This window comes from Dioscorea cayenensis, unplaced genomic scaffold (assembly GCF_009730915.1).
Source record: "Dioscorea cayenensis subsp. rotundata cultivar TDr96_F1 unplaced genomic scaffold, TDr96_F1_v2_PseudoChromosome.rev07_lg8_w22 25.fasta BLBR01000460.1, whole genome shotgun sequence".
Classification (NCBI taxonomy): domain Eukaryota; kingdom Viridiplantae; phylum Streptophyta; class Magnoliopsida; order Dioscoreales; family Dioscoreaceae; genus Dioscorea; species Dioscorea cayenensis.
The window spans coordinates 56,239-73,034 of record NW_024086851.1 but is presented as its reverse complement, the minus strand read 5'-3'; the positions used below and the strand labels follow the sequence as shown (position 1 = coordinate 73,034).

The following is a 16,796-nucleotide window of genomic DNA, read 5'->3' as shown; positions in this document are numbered from 1 at the left end:
TTGTATAGAATGATGAAATAGATGTGTGAGATGTTAGTATATAACAATTAGTTTCTTATTCAAGCTAAGCTCTACTTGTGGGTGTACATCTTACAAGACCCAACCCTAAGATTTATTTTTGCATTTTTTTTAATTACTTTATCATATATTATTAAATTAATTAATAGGGGAGGATTATTATAATCAAATAAATTATTTAAATAATAGTAACATCTCTCACACACCTCTTAAAAATTTATATACAATGTTTGATTGTGGGAGTTTTAAGAAAGTATGAAAAATGCATCAGGGGATGCAATTTCCTTAATGATATATTTTTTTTCTCTCGTTTTATTTTATTTATTTCATTATCAAATTTTTAACATATATTTTTTCCATGCTTTTCAAATTAAGTAATTAAACTTATTTTACAATGAAAATTTTGCCCATGTGCTATGATTATGTGTGACAATTATTTTTTGGATGTCACTATTTTCACTTGATTGCACTTGCTTTCACCATGTTTTTTCCACTTTGGTAGTATGTTAGTTATTTTTTTTTATGTTGCTTTATTTTGTATTATTTTGTTTGACTGTATTTACTTTTTTATTCAATTTAAGTTGTGTTTTATCTAAATTTTTTAAAAATTTTATTAAAAAAATATATAAATCAATAATTTATTGGTCTATTGTCATCGAATCTCTTGTGTAGGGTGTTTGAATCTTTATTGAAAAAGCATATTTGAACCTCAACTCATGTAAGATGAGAGTATGTCCCCAACAAGTGATTTGTTCACATTTTTATTAAAAAAAATGAATAAAATTAATTTAATAACCTATAAAAAAATGTATTAAGTTAAGATAATTACCTAACTCCATACAGTAAACATGTTCTATCAAATTTCTAAATTTGTTTAATTTAATGAATGCAATGAATCTCTTAGTCCATGCTTCTTTTGGCAAATTTCCATTAACACTTGCTTCATCCGAATGAATGAATGACTGAAAAAAGCTTTCGGAGATTATATATATATATATATATATATTCCAAACCGACCCATAATATTATAAAAATTTTAAACACTGTGGGATTATGTAACTATGCACTAATGCAAGTACACAAACAAAAAGCCAATTGTTAAACAATATAAACCTTATCCCACATGCTTCAATACTAACCGACTAATGTTATTATTATTATTATTATTATTATTATTATTATTATAACAATAAGTTGTTAGTCACAACTATTTACAATCAGGAATCCTTTTTCCCCACTTTATTTTATCAAAAACTAGAAACTAGATAAACCAAGATGAGTTTTTCAAATGATTGATAAAGCTAGTACTAACTGCATGTTAAGTTTATCTCTTCTTTTTTCTATAATTCTTCACTTGAAAATCTTCTGGTGGTTTTTAAGGTCTATTGAGCATGTAATTAAAAACATACTCCTACATACTCATCTTAATTGATTCTATTAACTTATCAGTAATAGGCGTCACTCTCAAACTATATATAACTTATCAATAACTAAAAAACCTAGATAAACCAAAATGAGATTTATCAATCATTTGATAAAGTTTTTACTAAATGCGTATTAAGTCTATCTCTTCTTTTTTTCTACTATCCTTCATTTGAAGAACATCTATTTTTTGTAAGGGCCTATTAAGCATGTAATTAAAATCATACTCCTATATACCATCTTAATTGATTCTATTAACTTATCAGTAATAGGTGTCACTCACTAATCAATCTTGTTTTCGTAACGTTTGACATTTATTTCAATATTATTATTATTATTATTATTATTATTATTATTATTATTATTTCATTGTAAAATTTCACAATTCATTGAGTTTTCCAACCTCCCATCACTAATGAAGTTGTTATGTTGGTGCCAACACTACACTCCACTTAGCACAAGAAACATACAAAGTTGAAAGTAGTGGAGATTCTGCACACTTAAAATTATCCATGTGTTGATGAGATACACCATAAATGAAGTGAAAAGAGAGAGAAAACATTGGAAAGTTCTTCTCAAGCTCTGCAAGTGTTATTTGCTTTTTGGACTAAGTTCATTCATTCAACTCTTTTGGTTCACATGCAGAATGGAATAAAAAAAAAATGAGGCCCACGCGCAAACCCTAACCCTAACCCTAACTTTGTTTTTGGAAAGGCACAACCACATTGGTGCATGCTCTTTAATTTGAGGATGATGACTGTGATGGAAGGTGGACATGGGAACCAGCTACACATCTCCCACTTCCATTTTGACTTTGAGTTTTATCACTTTGTTTTTGCTGAAATTTATGTTTAAGTTTTTTATTATAATATTTATGTGAAATATTAATATTTTAAGTTGAATCGAGACCAAGTAATATCAAAATTTATGTATTAACTCGTATTTTATTAAGAGAAACAGTTTTTAAAAACATAAAAAAATGATCTAAATAAGCCCTAAATATATGTTTATTCGGTACATTTAAAACTTCAATCTAATTAAAGACTAATTAATACTTCGATTTAATTAAGACTAATTAATGTAATATAAAAAACATATTATTATTTAAAATAATATATAAAAAATTAGTACATATTGAAAAAAAAAAAATTGTGTTAGAGATAATACTTCGAACAAATAATTTCACATTGTTTTAATTAAAAATGATTGTTTTACATTTCATCACATCAATGAACACTAATGATTAAACTTTTTTTTAGTTAAATTGAACTTTTAAAATTAAAGCAAGGGCATTATGAGCAACAAAAATATACCACTAAAAAAAGGCAAAATAGAAATAATCTGTATTGTTAATTAGGTCCATCTCATTCAACACTAGTGCCAAACAAACACTTGTTAAAGCTTGTTTTGACTTTGAGATTAATAAATAATACAAGATTTGCATCATGGTCACAATTAATGGCATGAATATTCTTATCATTCTCAATGTACCTTCACTAGTATGTGCCTATATATATGTACATAGCACTTCATTGGCCTTTCCTCAATTCACTAGCTACATCCTCTTTATAACTCTTAATTTGAAGATGATTTTTCATTACATTTTCAACTTACTTTCTAGTGATTGAGTTGATGAAACATGGAGCTAAATTGACTAGTGTTCATGCTCTCTCAATGCAATATTATACAATTCAATGTCCGTTAGCCGAGATGTTTGTCAAGAACACTGTGAATCAAGCTCTGCAAAATGACCCGACTCTCGCGGCCGGTCTTCTTCGTATGCATTTTCATGACTGTTTCGTCGAGGTATTTGTATCTGTATTCATATTAATTATATCTATTGTGCTAGTCTATGCATTAGATCGATTGTTATTTTATATAGTTTTATAATTTTGTAGGGATGTGATGGCTCGGTATTGATTGATTCGACTAAAAATAACACCGCGGAGAAAGATTCTCCGGCGAATTTGAGTTTGAGAGGATATGAAGTTATTGATAAAGCAAAGGAATTGATTGAGAATCAATGCCCAGGTGTTGTTTCATGTGCTGATATTGTTGCAATGGCTGCTAGAGATGCTGTGTTTTGGGTATTCCTTCTGTTTTTCGTATTTTGTATTTCGTATTTCATATTTTTTCTCTTCATTGTTTTGATGTAGTACTTGAAAATCTTTGACATATTTGGTAGGTTTATATTACTAAAAACTGATTGAATTTTAGTCTGAGTAATATTTTGAACAAATATATATTTTTTGTTTAATTTTTTATTAATTATAATTGGTATTTGAAGGCTGGAGGACCAGTTTATGATATACCAATGGGAAGAAAAGATGGAAGAAGATCAAGAATTGAAGACACAATAAACTTGCCTGCACCAATCTTGAATGCAACATCTCTAATCAAAATGTTTTCTAAGCATGGTTTCACTGTTCAAGACTTGGTTGCCTTATCTGGTAATTTATTTATTTATTTTTTATATAAGTATGCATAAAAATTTTAATCTAAAAATTAATAATATTTTTGTAAGAATATACAAAAATTAATTATTTTTTATAAGATCACGGAGTAATTTTTTTTTTAATAGAGAAAAAATATGATTTTTATAGGGATACCAAAAAAACAGTTTCTTATATGTATATATATATATATAGAGAGAGAGAGAGAGAGAGAGAGAGAAAAATTAGACATTTTTTACAGCATATATAGAATAAAAAAACAGAATTATAAATATGCTATAAGAAAGTGGATGATCCTTTATATGTTTTGTGAAAAATAAAAAAGTTTATTCGTTTTAAGGATTAAAATTTGTTTTAGAGGTTTTGGAATAAGGAAAAAGTAATTACTCAATTTTTATAAAATACTTTATGAATTATTTATATATTAACCCTCTTAATTTTAAGATTATTTCTAAGATCTGAAGGACACTCTAACATATTTAATCATATAGTCTCCTGAATCATTTTATTTTTTATTTTTATATATTTCTATAGATAAAAATTAATTCAAAAATCTTGAAAATATACATACCTTTACAAAGTGCATAGTTGTGAATCTATATTTAGGGGGAAAAATATTTTTTATAGTATATATTCCATTTGAAAAACCAACATTTGTTCATATATTTTTATGATAGATAAAAAAAAAGACTCAATTTTTCTAAAATACCACTACTAGTAAAATATATATATATATATATGAATTAAAACTTTAAATAAGTAATATTAAGTCAATTAATAGTTTGTTTAGTTTCAAATAAAACTCCAACTCCAAAAACATTTAAAACAATAAAATTCTATGCCAAATAAATTTACTCAATTAAGTAAATAAAAATTATTTAAAGTATTTTCATAAATACTTTGTTTTGAGATTGGTAAAATATATAATAAATTAATGAATATTAATATTTATTCAAACCATACATCTATAATTTACTAATCTCAAAGCACCCATATATGATATATAGGAGCTCACACACTAGGGGTGGCAAGATGCTCATCATTTAAAAACAGACTAAGTAATTTCGATGCCAAGCACAATATTGATCCATCAATGAACTCTCGTATGGCGACGGCATTGATAAAGCAATGCCAGAACGGAGACGATGTTACTGTGGCATTGGATCAGACAAAGAACTCTTTCGACAATGCGTATTTCGACGCGGTCGAGTCATCGACCGGATTGCTTACTTCTGATCAAACATTGTACATGAACCCTCAGACCAAAGGTTGGATTGATGCTTATGCCATGAACCAGGCCAGGTTCTTCTTGGACTTCCAAAGTGCCATGGTTAAAATGGGGCTCATTGATGTTAAGGAGGGGAATGATGGTGAAATAAGGCTCAATTGCCGTGTTGTTAATTAATTAATTCATTCATGAACTTTGATGAACTTGAATATATGGATGCATGAATTGTATAATTGATGTTCATGTTGTTGTTGTTGTAATAAGTCTTAAGTCCATGTTGAATGTTGATGTAGTTTTGTTTGTAAGGATTGGACTAAATATGAACTAGAAGTTTGATTGTGAATTTTTAGTTTGTTTAGTTTTCTTTTTGAATTTATAATTAATTTTTTATTAGTCAGAATTTTATAAAAATGTTATATTTAGTTTTCTGAAGTGCTTCATATTTTTTAAATGGGCTAAATACCTGTCAACAATCTATTGATATTAAATTCTCTGCGTAAAGCGTTCATGTCTTCATTAAAGAACTAGGTTTAAACCTTAGTTCATGTAAAGTGAAAACATAAATGAATTAAGATAATACTTTTTTACTTGCACATGTACTTAACGGCGTTAATGCAACATGTCCACTTTCATATATATATAAATATATATATATATATAATCCTTAAAAAGAATTTTAAATTTTTACATAATTTTTCTTTTGTTTTTCACTTCAACCTAGGTTTAATTTTATATAATTATTAAGTTTAGTAATAAGGAATGAACATAATGTTGTAATTATTCGGACGGTGAGGAGAACCTATAATTATTTTTTTTTTCTTTGAAATTTTTCATATGTATTAATATTGTTATTAGTTTTAGTGTTATGTTTATATCAATGAGAAAATTGGATAGACATTACAATATGGACGAAACGTAACATCGAATATCAACATCTTGATTTACACCCATATACAAAGTATATTACCATAAAATGAGAATATATAACATGTCAAGTAAATTTAATGGTATGCAAATTTTTTTATATACAAGTAACTATTTATGTAAAATGTATATATTTACAAATATTGAACATTGGACAATTTTTGTATACATAATTATTTGTAACTCTAAATCCATAGCTTTACACTGCGAAAGCAATCATATTTTTATTAATTTTCTTTCGGAGTTGATTAAATTTAAATATACATAAACAAATTGTTGTTTTTCAAATTTATTTATAGTAAATATCAATTAAAATTAGCTCAATTTGAGTTTAAATAATTTTAGGCTATTACTAGATTGATAAATAATTGGTTATATAAAGATATATTAGAACTTTTTATTGGTTGGCAAATGAATGAGAATCTTGACATGTTTGTTTTTCATAAAAGCAATGTTTTTGATTGACACTGGGGACCATAATCCTTAATTGGTGGAGCACCTAATTCATGTTTCATGCAAACATATCTTCATTTTTCTATTTCTATTTCTGAAATATTTTTATTATTAAAAAATAAATTTATTTCATTTTCATGTAAATTTTTTAAAATTTAAAGGCTTCAAAAATCAAGATACAAATTTCAAAAGTACAAACTTTATATATATATATATATATATATATATATATATATATATATATATAATTGGAAGGACCTTGATTTACCAAATTTCAAAAAAATCCATAATCTTTTTAAAAATACTTAGCACTTAACAACCGGCAAACTAGAGTAATTATTAATATACCTCCATAAAAATCATATTTACATGTATATTAATGGGAAGGTGGCATGTCAAAAAAATTTATAGTCCAGCAACATTAGTCTACTGCATAAAATATTGATATGTGGATTTTAGTCTTGAGTTTAAGTCTTATATAACACAATAATGGTAATAGATGATGACGTATGAGTTAGATGATCAAATTTTTTATTTATATGTATACTTCTGATCATGTATATGCTTTAGTTGTCTTTGATATGAAAGGCACTTGATTTTGATTGACACGTGATATGCAATTGTTTAGATTGGATCTAAAAAGGCACTTGATTTTGATTGACACGCCTATAAATGGGTCCGGACCCACTTACCAAACCTAACCTAACCATTTTAATGATTTTGATTTTTGATCGGCCGACCATGAAATGCTTTGTAAAAAACTCTAGATCTCAAAAAGTCAGCAACTCAGCAACCATTTCCCTTCCACTTCAAGCATCCCACTTTATCTATTATATTTTAAAACCTTTTTCTTCATTTTATTTATTTACTTATTTTATTTTTAAAAATATGAATAAGTTCAAATGTCAAAGTGGTGCATTAGCTTTCTACATATAGTACACTACAAGCTAAGGTAGAGGAGAACATTCGCTTTCGATCTTCGTCCGCATAGAAAACTAATACTTCAGCATAGAGCAGAAGATAATTCGTTTTTGATATTTGTCCGCATAAAAAATTAATGCCAATAAGTTAAGAATGTTGAGTTCCAAATTTATTTTATTTTATATTATTAATTAAAAAAACATTATATAAAATTTTGTAATTAAATTTATTTTTTTATTTTTAAGCTTGATATATCCCCTGGAATGTGCTTTGTTGGATGGTTGACACAATTTATAATTTTAAATTTAGTGGTTTATCCATTTTTTTTATATATAATATTAAATTTTAAAAAAAAAATTATTAAAAGACCTATAAAGTCCTAAAAAAAAATCTTTATAAGAGAAGGAAAAAATATTGAGATTTAATTCAAATATTTTGGAGTCCTTTTGAACCTATTTAGCACCAATTTCTCAACTAACCACCCTAATATTGGTTAAGGATTTCCTTGCAAACTCTGTTGATTAAATTTAAATTATAATTTATTTTTAAAATGTAATTTTAATTGTGAAATATCAAATATCCATCCAAGTTTTTTCTACAAAATAAATTAAATTACCCACATCCAAGGAATTTTTTTGTCAAGAAGTAGCAAATTTTTTTATTAATAATAAAAATTAATAAAATAAATAATGTAAACTTCTAATTATAACTTTCTAATTAATTAATATTTTACAGTTAATAATTTTATATATGTTGTATTTTTAATCTCAAAATATTTATTAAGTCAAATTATCAATAATTATTTATTGTGAGGTTGATGGGATAACCATTGTCCTTGACTTATCCCTAACTAAACGCACTCAAAGTTTTAACCCAACAAATAATTATTAAAATAAATATAGTAATGAAATTGTTTTTTATATCTTTAAATTTTGGAAAATTTACTTATAAGTTCTTAGGAAGTTTCAAACTTCCAGCAGACTGCAGTCTGAATTTTTAAAATTCCATTACATTCCTCCTTTTTCATCGAAATTCTTTTTAGTCCCTGCCGTTTGGTACATTAATTTAATGGCATGTGAAAAGTTTGAAATGCCATTACTTTTGAGTGGAAAAGTTAGTGAACTTTTTTTCTCGCCAAGTCATATCTCATTAAATATTGTCAGATTTTTTCTGTTTCTATGTTAAAGACTTTTTCTTCTTCTCCGCCTTCTTCTTCTTCTTATATTTTTAACATTTCCTGTGTATTATTACTACTTCCAGTGTATTATTAGTTTTTCATGTGTATTGTTTAATAATTCTGTGTATTTTGTGTTATGCATTGCCCCACAGGGAGTCCTTCTCAGACAACATGAATGCTCGATGTCAAGGCTTTTCTCTCCCAACATCCTCCTATTTGGGCGCTCAGTATTGCTGGGTGTCCAAGGAGGAAGAGAATCGAGCCACATGGTATCAATGTCCGTGATTTACATTGTAGTCGGTGCCATCAGTCTAGACATAATTATCGATCATGTAATGCAGTCATAGCAGACTGAGCGGGCTATGTATAATGCAAGTGGGGTTTATTTATATTTTTTTTCTTACAACGAAAGGTTTTTGTGTAATAGTATTTTGAATTGTGTATATTTTGATATTGTTGTGTATTACCTACATTTCTTGTTTATTACATATGTTTTTTTGTGTAATATCTATGTTTCTTGTGTATTATCTACATTTCATGTATATATGTATGTTTCATGTGTATTACCTATGTTTTATGTGTATTATCAACGTTTCCTACATATTATTTTCCTTTTATTGTTAAGCGTTTTCATGTTAGTGTGCATTATATAACTTTCTTGTGTAACATTCGAATTCATATACAAATGTTGTTATTTATAAACTGGAAAAAAAAAGTATTTATACTATTGTCTATGACCATACATTAGGTATCAGACATAGGTGCGGTGTTTAAGTTCATTTTGTCATCCGTCACAGACCTCGCCTCAACGATGATGTTATCTTTCTTTGTAGCATCGGTCTCCTCACTGTCAGCACTCTCTCACCTAGTAGAGCCCTCTTCTTGGGAAGCCATATGTACAAGTGGAGCGAAACTCCTTCGCTGTAGCTTTCTCATCCTCGGCAACGTCCTTCTCATATGCAATTGGAATAATTTTTCTCCGCATACCGTCAATGAGTATTCGTGCGACGTAACGAAGCCGTAGGAATGGGATGTCCGAGGTATGCCTAACGATTCCCCGTTCAGAAGTTACTCTATATAGCGGACACAAAATACCGGACAGTCAACGCTTCCAGAATCTTACAGGGGACAGTCCCAGTAAATGACATCCTCCATCATGTATACTGCTCGCCTCCGCAGCGAATTGCAGTTTTTACATAGCAAGCGCCAAAGGCCATGTGACAACAACACACTTCTTGAAAGCCAATGGATTTGTCAACAATTCTCTTTGTCACTAGCTGTCACAAGTTCAAAGAACTGCAAAGCAAATGCACAACAAATACAATGTCGTTAGCATATTATACACAGTTATGTAGACATAAAAATGGATCACTGCACATTACTTACGTTTTATACACAAGAAGCAAAGATTTTATACACAAAAAGAGAATTAATAAGGTAATAATTAAGGGTGTTTTTGCAAAAAGATATTTTATTGTTCGAAGGGCAATAACGTCATTTCATGGATTTGGGTTTGTGTTTCTCCACTCAGGGGTTATCTAGTAATTTCCGGCCCCATTTAACCCCATGTTTAACACAGTTTGAGGGATATGAATTAAAAAAAAAATAGCCCAATAAAAGAGGGACCTTCAAGGAAAGTGCAAACTTTGAGAGATTTATTGTGAAAGTGCAAACTTTATAGGATTTTTGAGTATTTTCCTATTAATTTTTTTTAATATGGACAAGACAAACCTACTCTATTTACATCTTAATCATACATTTGATGGAAATTGAACTCTCGATCTCTGGCATATGAGCCAAATTACTTTAAGTGCTAGCCGATTACAATAGTGGCTCTTCAAACTTTATTATTATTATTATTATTAATTAATTAATTAATTAATTTATTAATTAATTTTAATAATGTGAACAAGTATTACACTTACACTCCCTATTGACATTGTGATACCTTACGTGAGAATTGAATTTTTGATTTCCGCATGAGTCAAGTGTCATTTCGTGATCTTGACTGTAATTTTTTTTATGACAAATAAATGATATGCATATTTTATTTAAAAAAAATCAAGGGTGTGCATAGATTTAAAGTAAGCTCAATAAACATGTATATTTTCACACTACGTGAATTTTAAGATTTAATTTTGGAGTTTTTTTTTTTTTCTAAAACAAACAATCTATGGCTTTTTTTATATAAATTATTGCATTTTTTTAAAAATTATTTAGCAAAATAAATATTTTTAAAATTAATTATCAAAATGCGCAAAAAAAAGTACCATGCATAGTACTTACATGGTATTTTTTTGCACATGGGTTATTATTAATTTTTTTTAATTTTATAATAGTTTTATATATGATATTTTACATTTACAACCTTATAAATTTTTTAAATTAATTTTTTTCACAACTCTATTTAAATTTTACAATATTTTTTATATAATAATTTATGTTTTAGTCCTTATAATTTTTTTAAATTAAAATTTTTTCTCACAACCCTATTTAAAATTTACAATGATTTTTAATATAATATTTTACATTTAAGTCTTTATATTTTTTTTAATTTAAATTCTTTCTAACATATATCATTTTCAATAAAAAAAAAACACATAAGAGAAGACCTTTGAAAGTGCGTCCCAAGTCTACAAGAATTTGTAATGAAATGGATATAGAGAAATCGATCAGCAGAAGCGTTATGATTTATGTCGAAAATGAAGGTCATATCGTTGAAATTATCTCAATGGGCCTGGTCCAAGTAGTTGTTCGTAATATGTGATTGTCGTAATCTTTTTTATAATGTTTGTTATCATTTTCATCCGTTTAGAGTATGATATGTGCTTTTGTTAGAAATAATTTAAATTAAAAAAATATAAGGACTTAAACGTAAAATATTATACTAAAAAACCAATGAAAATTTTAAATAGGGTTGTGAGAAAAAATTTTAATTTAAAAAATTATAAAGACTAAAATGTAAAATATTATATAAAAACCATTATAAAATTTTGATAGAGTTGTGAAACAAATTTAATTTAAAAAATTTATAACGTTATAAAATGTAAAATATCATATCTAAAACTATTATAAAATTATAAAAAGAATTTAATAATAACCCATGTGCAAAAAAGTACCATACAAGTATCATACATGGTATTTTTTTACGTATTTTGATAATTAATTTTAAAAAATACTTATTTTTGGTTAATAATAAAAAATGTAATATTTATAATTAAAAAAAAGCCACAATCTATGGCACAACTCACAAGTGGTTCTTTAAACTAATTTTCTGTCCATCTTTTTGATAAGATTATTACACAATATATATAAAAAAAAAAATTCAGGAAATTGGAAATGGGATAAGGGTTAGCTAGCATTGATGAGACCAGAGTCATTTTACAGCTGTATTGCCACGTCAGCAAACCAAGCAACAAAGATCCCATTCCCACCTACCTCACCACTGCCGTCCGTCCCTTCGTAAACAATACGAAATGTTATCATTTCTTTCTTATGAAAACCTTTGGCCCAACCATCTCAACTAATCATTCAAACAAATTAAAATTAATAATATATATTTATATACATCAATAATAATATTTCAAGCCACCCAATAGTGAGGCACAGGGATTCTATTTGAAATAGTGGGGCCAAATCTCTTCTCACACATATAAATAATAATTTATTTATTTTCTAAATAAAATATAAATAAAATATATCAAAATTATATAAAAAAACAGAGCTAATATTTCAATAGATTTATATCCTCGTCCTACCTGGATTAATATTTAATATTTTTTAAAATAATTGTTAAATATATATATATATATATATTTTGAGAAAGCCGACAAGCGGCAGAACCCAGAGACGTACACATGAGGGAGTGCGCTCACCACCGAACGGTGCCCTCTCATCTTGCGTGAGATGAGAATTAAACTCAGGAAGCCACACTCGACACTCGAGGCGAATACCCTAAATAAAGGATCCGATGCCAATAGACCAAATGACCGTTAAAATTTTTTTTTAAATAACCAAAACACTCTAGACGGAAATCTATTACCAAAAAATTAATATGTTATTAGTCAGGTTATCCATATAAAAAAAATAAATTATTATTATTGTTATTATTATTATTTATCATTATTATTTATAATATAGATTTTTTTTTACCGGAAGTGTGAGTTGGCAAAATGGTGGAATTTGCAGTTGATATCACGTCAGAGTTTATCCATTAATACCAATAAAATAATAAATACGTAATAATTAAATAATAATAATAATAAATACGTAATAATTAATAATTAATAATAATAAATCCTCTTTATTGCTTTCCTTCTTTTTTATATACTGCCCCATTGCTCCTCTTCTCTTCTCTTCTCTCGATCTTCTTCGTTGTTACAGCAAGCGAAAGAGCTCAGAGGAACTTGGGAGATCGGCGAGGGATGGGGATCACAGTGGAATCGAGCGGCAAAGATGAAGCAGCAGGGCTTGTGGTATCATTCGGAGAGATGCTGATCGACTTCGTCCCTGACGTCGCCGGCGTTTCTCTCGCCGAATCCAAAGGCTTTTTGAAGGCTCCCGGTGGCGCTCCGGCCAATGTCGCCGTCGCCATCTCCAAGCTCGGCGGCCACTCTGCCTTCATGGGCAAGGTACTCTCTCTCTCTTAGATCGGGAGAGAACTAGAAGGTTCTCAAACGGGTCGGATCTTTGTGGATCCGATCTGGAGATCCGATATGGATCGATCGGTGTGATTACCAGATCTATCGGATTTTAATTTTTTTAAGGGATTTATAATTTTTTTAAAATGTCAACCCTTCTTCTTTCGTTTGTTTCTTTAATTTTTTTTTTAAAAAAATGTAATTATCTTGTTGTCTATTTTAAAAAAATTTAAAAACTCAAAGGAAGTATGGGATAATTTTTGGTAAACTATTTATGATTGTAATTGAAAGGTTTAGTTGTGATTTAGAGGTTTTGAGTTTAAATTTTTTATATTATAATTTTTTTTTATGTCCGTGAGAGTTATGGGTGAAGATTTTTTTTAAAAAAATTTATAAGTGGTCAATGTTATAAAAAAAAATAATAAATAAAAATTAAATTAAAAGAAATTTGAGTTCATTTTCAATTTTTCCCCTTTTCTAAATATGTTGTCAGACTTTACAATAGATTAGGGATAAAAAGGACATCTATTAAATAAAAATAATAATAATAACCAAAAATTACGAAATTGGAAAAAAAAATATATATCGAAGGCGAGGATAATAATAGCATTTTTTGAAAAAAAAAAAGAATTTTTAACTTTATATATTTATATATATACGAATTTTTTTTATATAGATTTATATACAAATTTTTTTTAACATAATGATTTGGTGGGGTCATTCTAATAATAAAACGTCGTTTTCTTGAATCGGATTCTTTGTCTGGATTCGGGTTTTCGTTTTTTAAACCCTAACTTTTATATATATGGACTTTGAGATCCGTGTTTCACGAGGAGAATCTTGATTAATATTATATGTCCTTTTTTATATTATTATTATTTTAGAATTTTTAGATATGATTAAAGTTGTATAAAAAAAAAGAGAGGACTAGTTTTTTTTATTTGGATTAAAATAATTTAATTAATTGTGGTATTAATTCATATCAATTGTGTGAATCTTTGACTTTAATCCATTGCATTTAAGCGGGGAAACAAGTTGAGAATGGAATAGACTTTTTTTAATGATTAAATAAATAAATATCATTATTACCTAGCATTAAAAACGTCAAATGTTAATAAATTGCAATAATTGATTTAACAATTATATATATTTATAATAAAAAAAACTGCCAATAGATGCATAGATCCTACTGTGAAAAATGAGTGTCAGCTATTGAAATATAAGTTCAAGTTTCGCTGGAAGCATTGGTGATAATGGTCTCTAATTGTGGTCTTGGGTTTTCTGCCCAAATTCGTATTGTCGGATAAGAATGTACAAGCTAACATGTGCGCATGCCATGATTAACGTTTCGCAAAAAAAAAAAATAATAATAAAGGTTTTTTTAAGGTTGGATTTCTTTTTTTTTTTTTAATCACCTAAGCAGATTAATAATATTGTAGACCAATTCTGCTTAACCATTTCTGTGATTTATAAAAATCCATATATTTTAACTGAGTCTCAATAAAAACACAGTATTTTTCAATTAGTCTTCTTAAGCAATTCAACTTTATATGTGGCTTAGCTTGGTACATATTCATGTTTTAAAGGAGAATTTGAACTATTTCCTGTAATCACCACAAGCTCAAGAAAGATCTAAACATTTGAATTTCATGAAACACAGTTTGGTGATGATGAATTTGGACATATGTTAGCTGATATCTTGAGAAAACATGGAGTTGAAGATGAAGGAGTGCTTTTTGATCCTCATGCTCGCACTGCTCTTGCCTTTGTGACTTTGAAGAGCAATGGTGAACGTGAGTTTATGTTCTATCGAAACCCAAGTGCCGACATGCTCCTGAATGAGTCTGAGCTCAACCTTGATCTCATTCGTCGTGCAAAGATCTTCCATTATGGCTCTATTAGCCTCATCTCTGAGCCTTGTCGGTCGGCACATCTTGCTGCAATGCGTGCTGCTAAGGAGGCCGGAATTCTCCTCTCTTACGACCCTAATGTGAGGCTTCCGCTCTGGCCTTCACATGATGCTGCTCGTGACGGTATTAAGAGTATTTGGAACGAAGCTGACTTCATCAAGGTAGTAATTCAAATTCACTAAATTAACCAATATGGGACTATTAATTACTCTGATACGTATCAATACAAAACAGGTCAGTGATGAGGAAGTGGCTTTCCTTACAAATGGAGATCCACAAGATGAAAATGTTGTTCTATCCTTGTGGTTCGATGGCTTGAAGCTACTCATTGTGACCGATGGAGAGAAAGGATGTCGATACTTCACCAAGGTTTCCTCTTTACCTATTTATCTATTTATACGATTGATAATTAATCTCTTTGTCATGGCAATGTATGTTTGTTTAACCTCAATGTAGGACTTCAAAGGGAAGGTTTCAGGTTTTGCAGTGAAGACAATTGATACAACAGGAGCTGGTGATGCCTTTGTTGGAGCACTCTTAGTTTCTCTAGCCAAAGATAGCTCACTCTTTCAGGTTTTGTTTTCAGTTTTCAGACTTCTTTTTTCTGCATTTCATTTTTTGTGTTCTTCAACTTTATGACTGAAATTTCGGCTGTGTATCTGTGATTTACTTTTGTGGTGTGAAGAATGAAGAGAAACTTCGAGAAGTACTTAAATTCGCTAATTCATGCGGTGCAATCTGCACAACTCAGAAAGGTGCAATTCCTGCTCTGCCAACTCCATCTATGGCTCAAGAACTTGTCGCGACGGCGAATTGAAAAGCTCATTGTGTGCAGTAAGAATAAATTTAGTTTTATGTTTGTTTGTTGTCTCTGCAAGTTTCTTCCGAATGTCTTGTGATGAATGATTTATCTTCTTTATTTGTATCGCAAACATGTTTATGAACTTCTTGATGTTAAGTTCATCATGTTAATCTTTTGGGAATGATAAGTTGGCTCAAGGAATCCATTGCTTGCTCTATAAATTTTATGATGCTTTTCACTATCTTATCACTATTTAAGACTAAACGAGAGCAGGGTTGCAGCTTCATGTACCTTTTTTTAAATTTTTTTTTTTAAAATCAGAATTCAAAATATGATGGAAATTGTTTCGATGAAATTTGTAGAATTGTTGTTATTTGAAGATTACAGCAAGATATAAGATGTAATTTTGAACGTGACTGTTTTTCTGTTTTTGTCATTTTTTGTTTATCAAACCTTGTCTGTATAAACACAATAAGTGTTAAAAAGTGTGTGTGTTTTTTTATTATTGCAAATCTTTAAATCTTTAGTAGAATTAAATTAACAAAACAAATTATTGTGAGGCAAGATTTTGATAAGACTTTTCTGACACTAATATTGTATTATTATTATTATTTGTTTTTTTGGTAAACAATTTAAATTGTCACTTATATTTTTATGTGTTTTTATTTTATTTATCCAATTTAAAAAGTTACAATTTTATCTTTTACTTTTAGTTTTTGTTACGATTTAGTTTTTCGAACATACACAGTTAGCAGTGATCATGTAGTATATGTCAGGTCAGATGCTCATGTCAGAGGCATAGGCATATGTTCGCCTAACACTCAATGACCAAAATAGAGTGATCGAAA

The 16,796-nt window shown here is 28.4% G+C and overlaps 2 protein-coding genes across 2 annotated transcripts; both read left to right on the top strand.

Annotated features, from left to right (window-relative positions):
* Positions 1 to 2,917: 2,917 nt before the first annotated feature.
* On the top strand, positions 2,918 to 5,464 carry LOC120254453 (peroxidase 47-like). Its single transcript, XM_039262553.1, has 4 exons — positions 2,918 to 3,246; positions 3,339 to 3,527; positions 3,728 to 3,890; positions 4,901 to 5,464. Exons 1-4 carry the CDS (start codon positions 3,073 to 3,075, stop codon positions 5,296 to 5,298), a joined length of 924 nt encoding a protein of 307 aa, XP_039118487.1. The 5' UTR covers positions 2,918 to 3,072; the 3' UTR covers positions 5,299 to 5,464.
* Positions 5,465 to 12,939: 7,475 nt separating this feature from the next.
* On the top strand, positions 12,940 to 16,169 carry LOC120254464 (fructokinase-2-like). Its single transcript, XM_039262563.1, has 5 exons — positions 12,940 to 13,227; positions 14,897 to 15,307; positions 15,381 to 15,515; positions 15,603 to 15,719; positions 15,832 to 16,169. Exons 1-5 carry the CDS (start codon positions 13,021 to 13,023, stop codon positions 15,961 to 15,963), a joined length of 1,002 nt encoding a protein of 333 aa, XP_039118497.1. The 5' UTR covers positions 12,940 to 13,020; the 3' UTR covers positions 15,964 to 16,169.
* Positions 16,170 to 16,796: the final 627 nt, after the last annotated feature.

Excerpts from the sequence above, each read along its gene's own strand:
- LOC120254464 (XM_039262563.1), top strand. The coding sequence starts at position 13,021 with ATGGGGATCACAGTGGAATCGAGCGGCAAAGATGAAGCAGCAGGGCTT. Across the intron at positions 13,228-14,896 it reads ACTCTGCCTTCATGGGCAAG|TTTGGTGATGATGAATTTGG; the intron begins GTACTCTCTCTC and ends CATGAAACACAG. Across the intron at positions 15,516-15,602 it reads GATGTCGATACTTCACCAAG|GACTTCAAAGGGAAGGTTTC; the intron begins GTTTCCTCTTTA and ends ACCTCAATGTAG.
- LOC120254453 (XM_039262553.1), top strand. The coding sequence starts at position 3,073 with ATGAAACATGGAGCTAAATTGACTAGTGTTCATGCTCTCTCAATGCAA. Across the intron at positions 3,528-3,727 it reads CTAGAGATGCTGTGTTTTGG|GCTGGAGGACCAGTTTATGA; the intron begins GTATTCCTTCTG and ends TGGTATTTGAAG. Across the intron at positions 3,891-4,900 it reads AGACTTGGTTGCCTTATCTG|GAGCTCACACACTAGGGGTG; the intron begins GTAATTTATTTA and ends TATGATATATAG.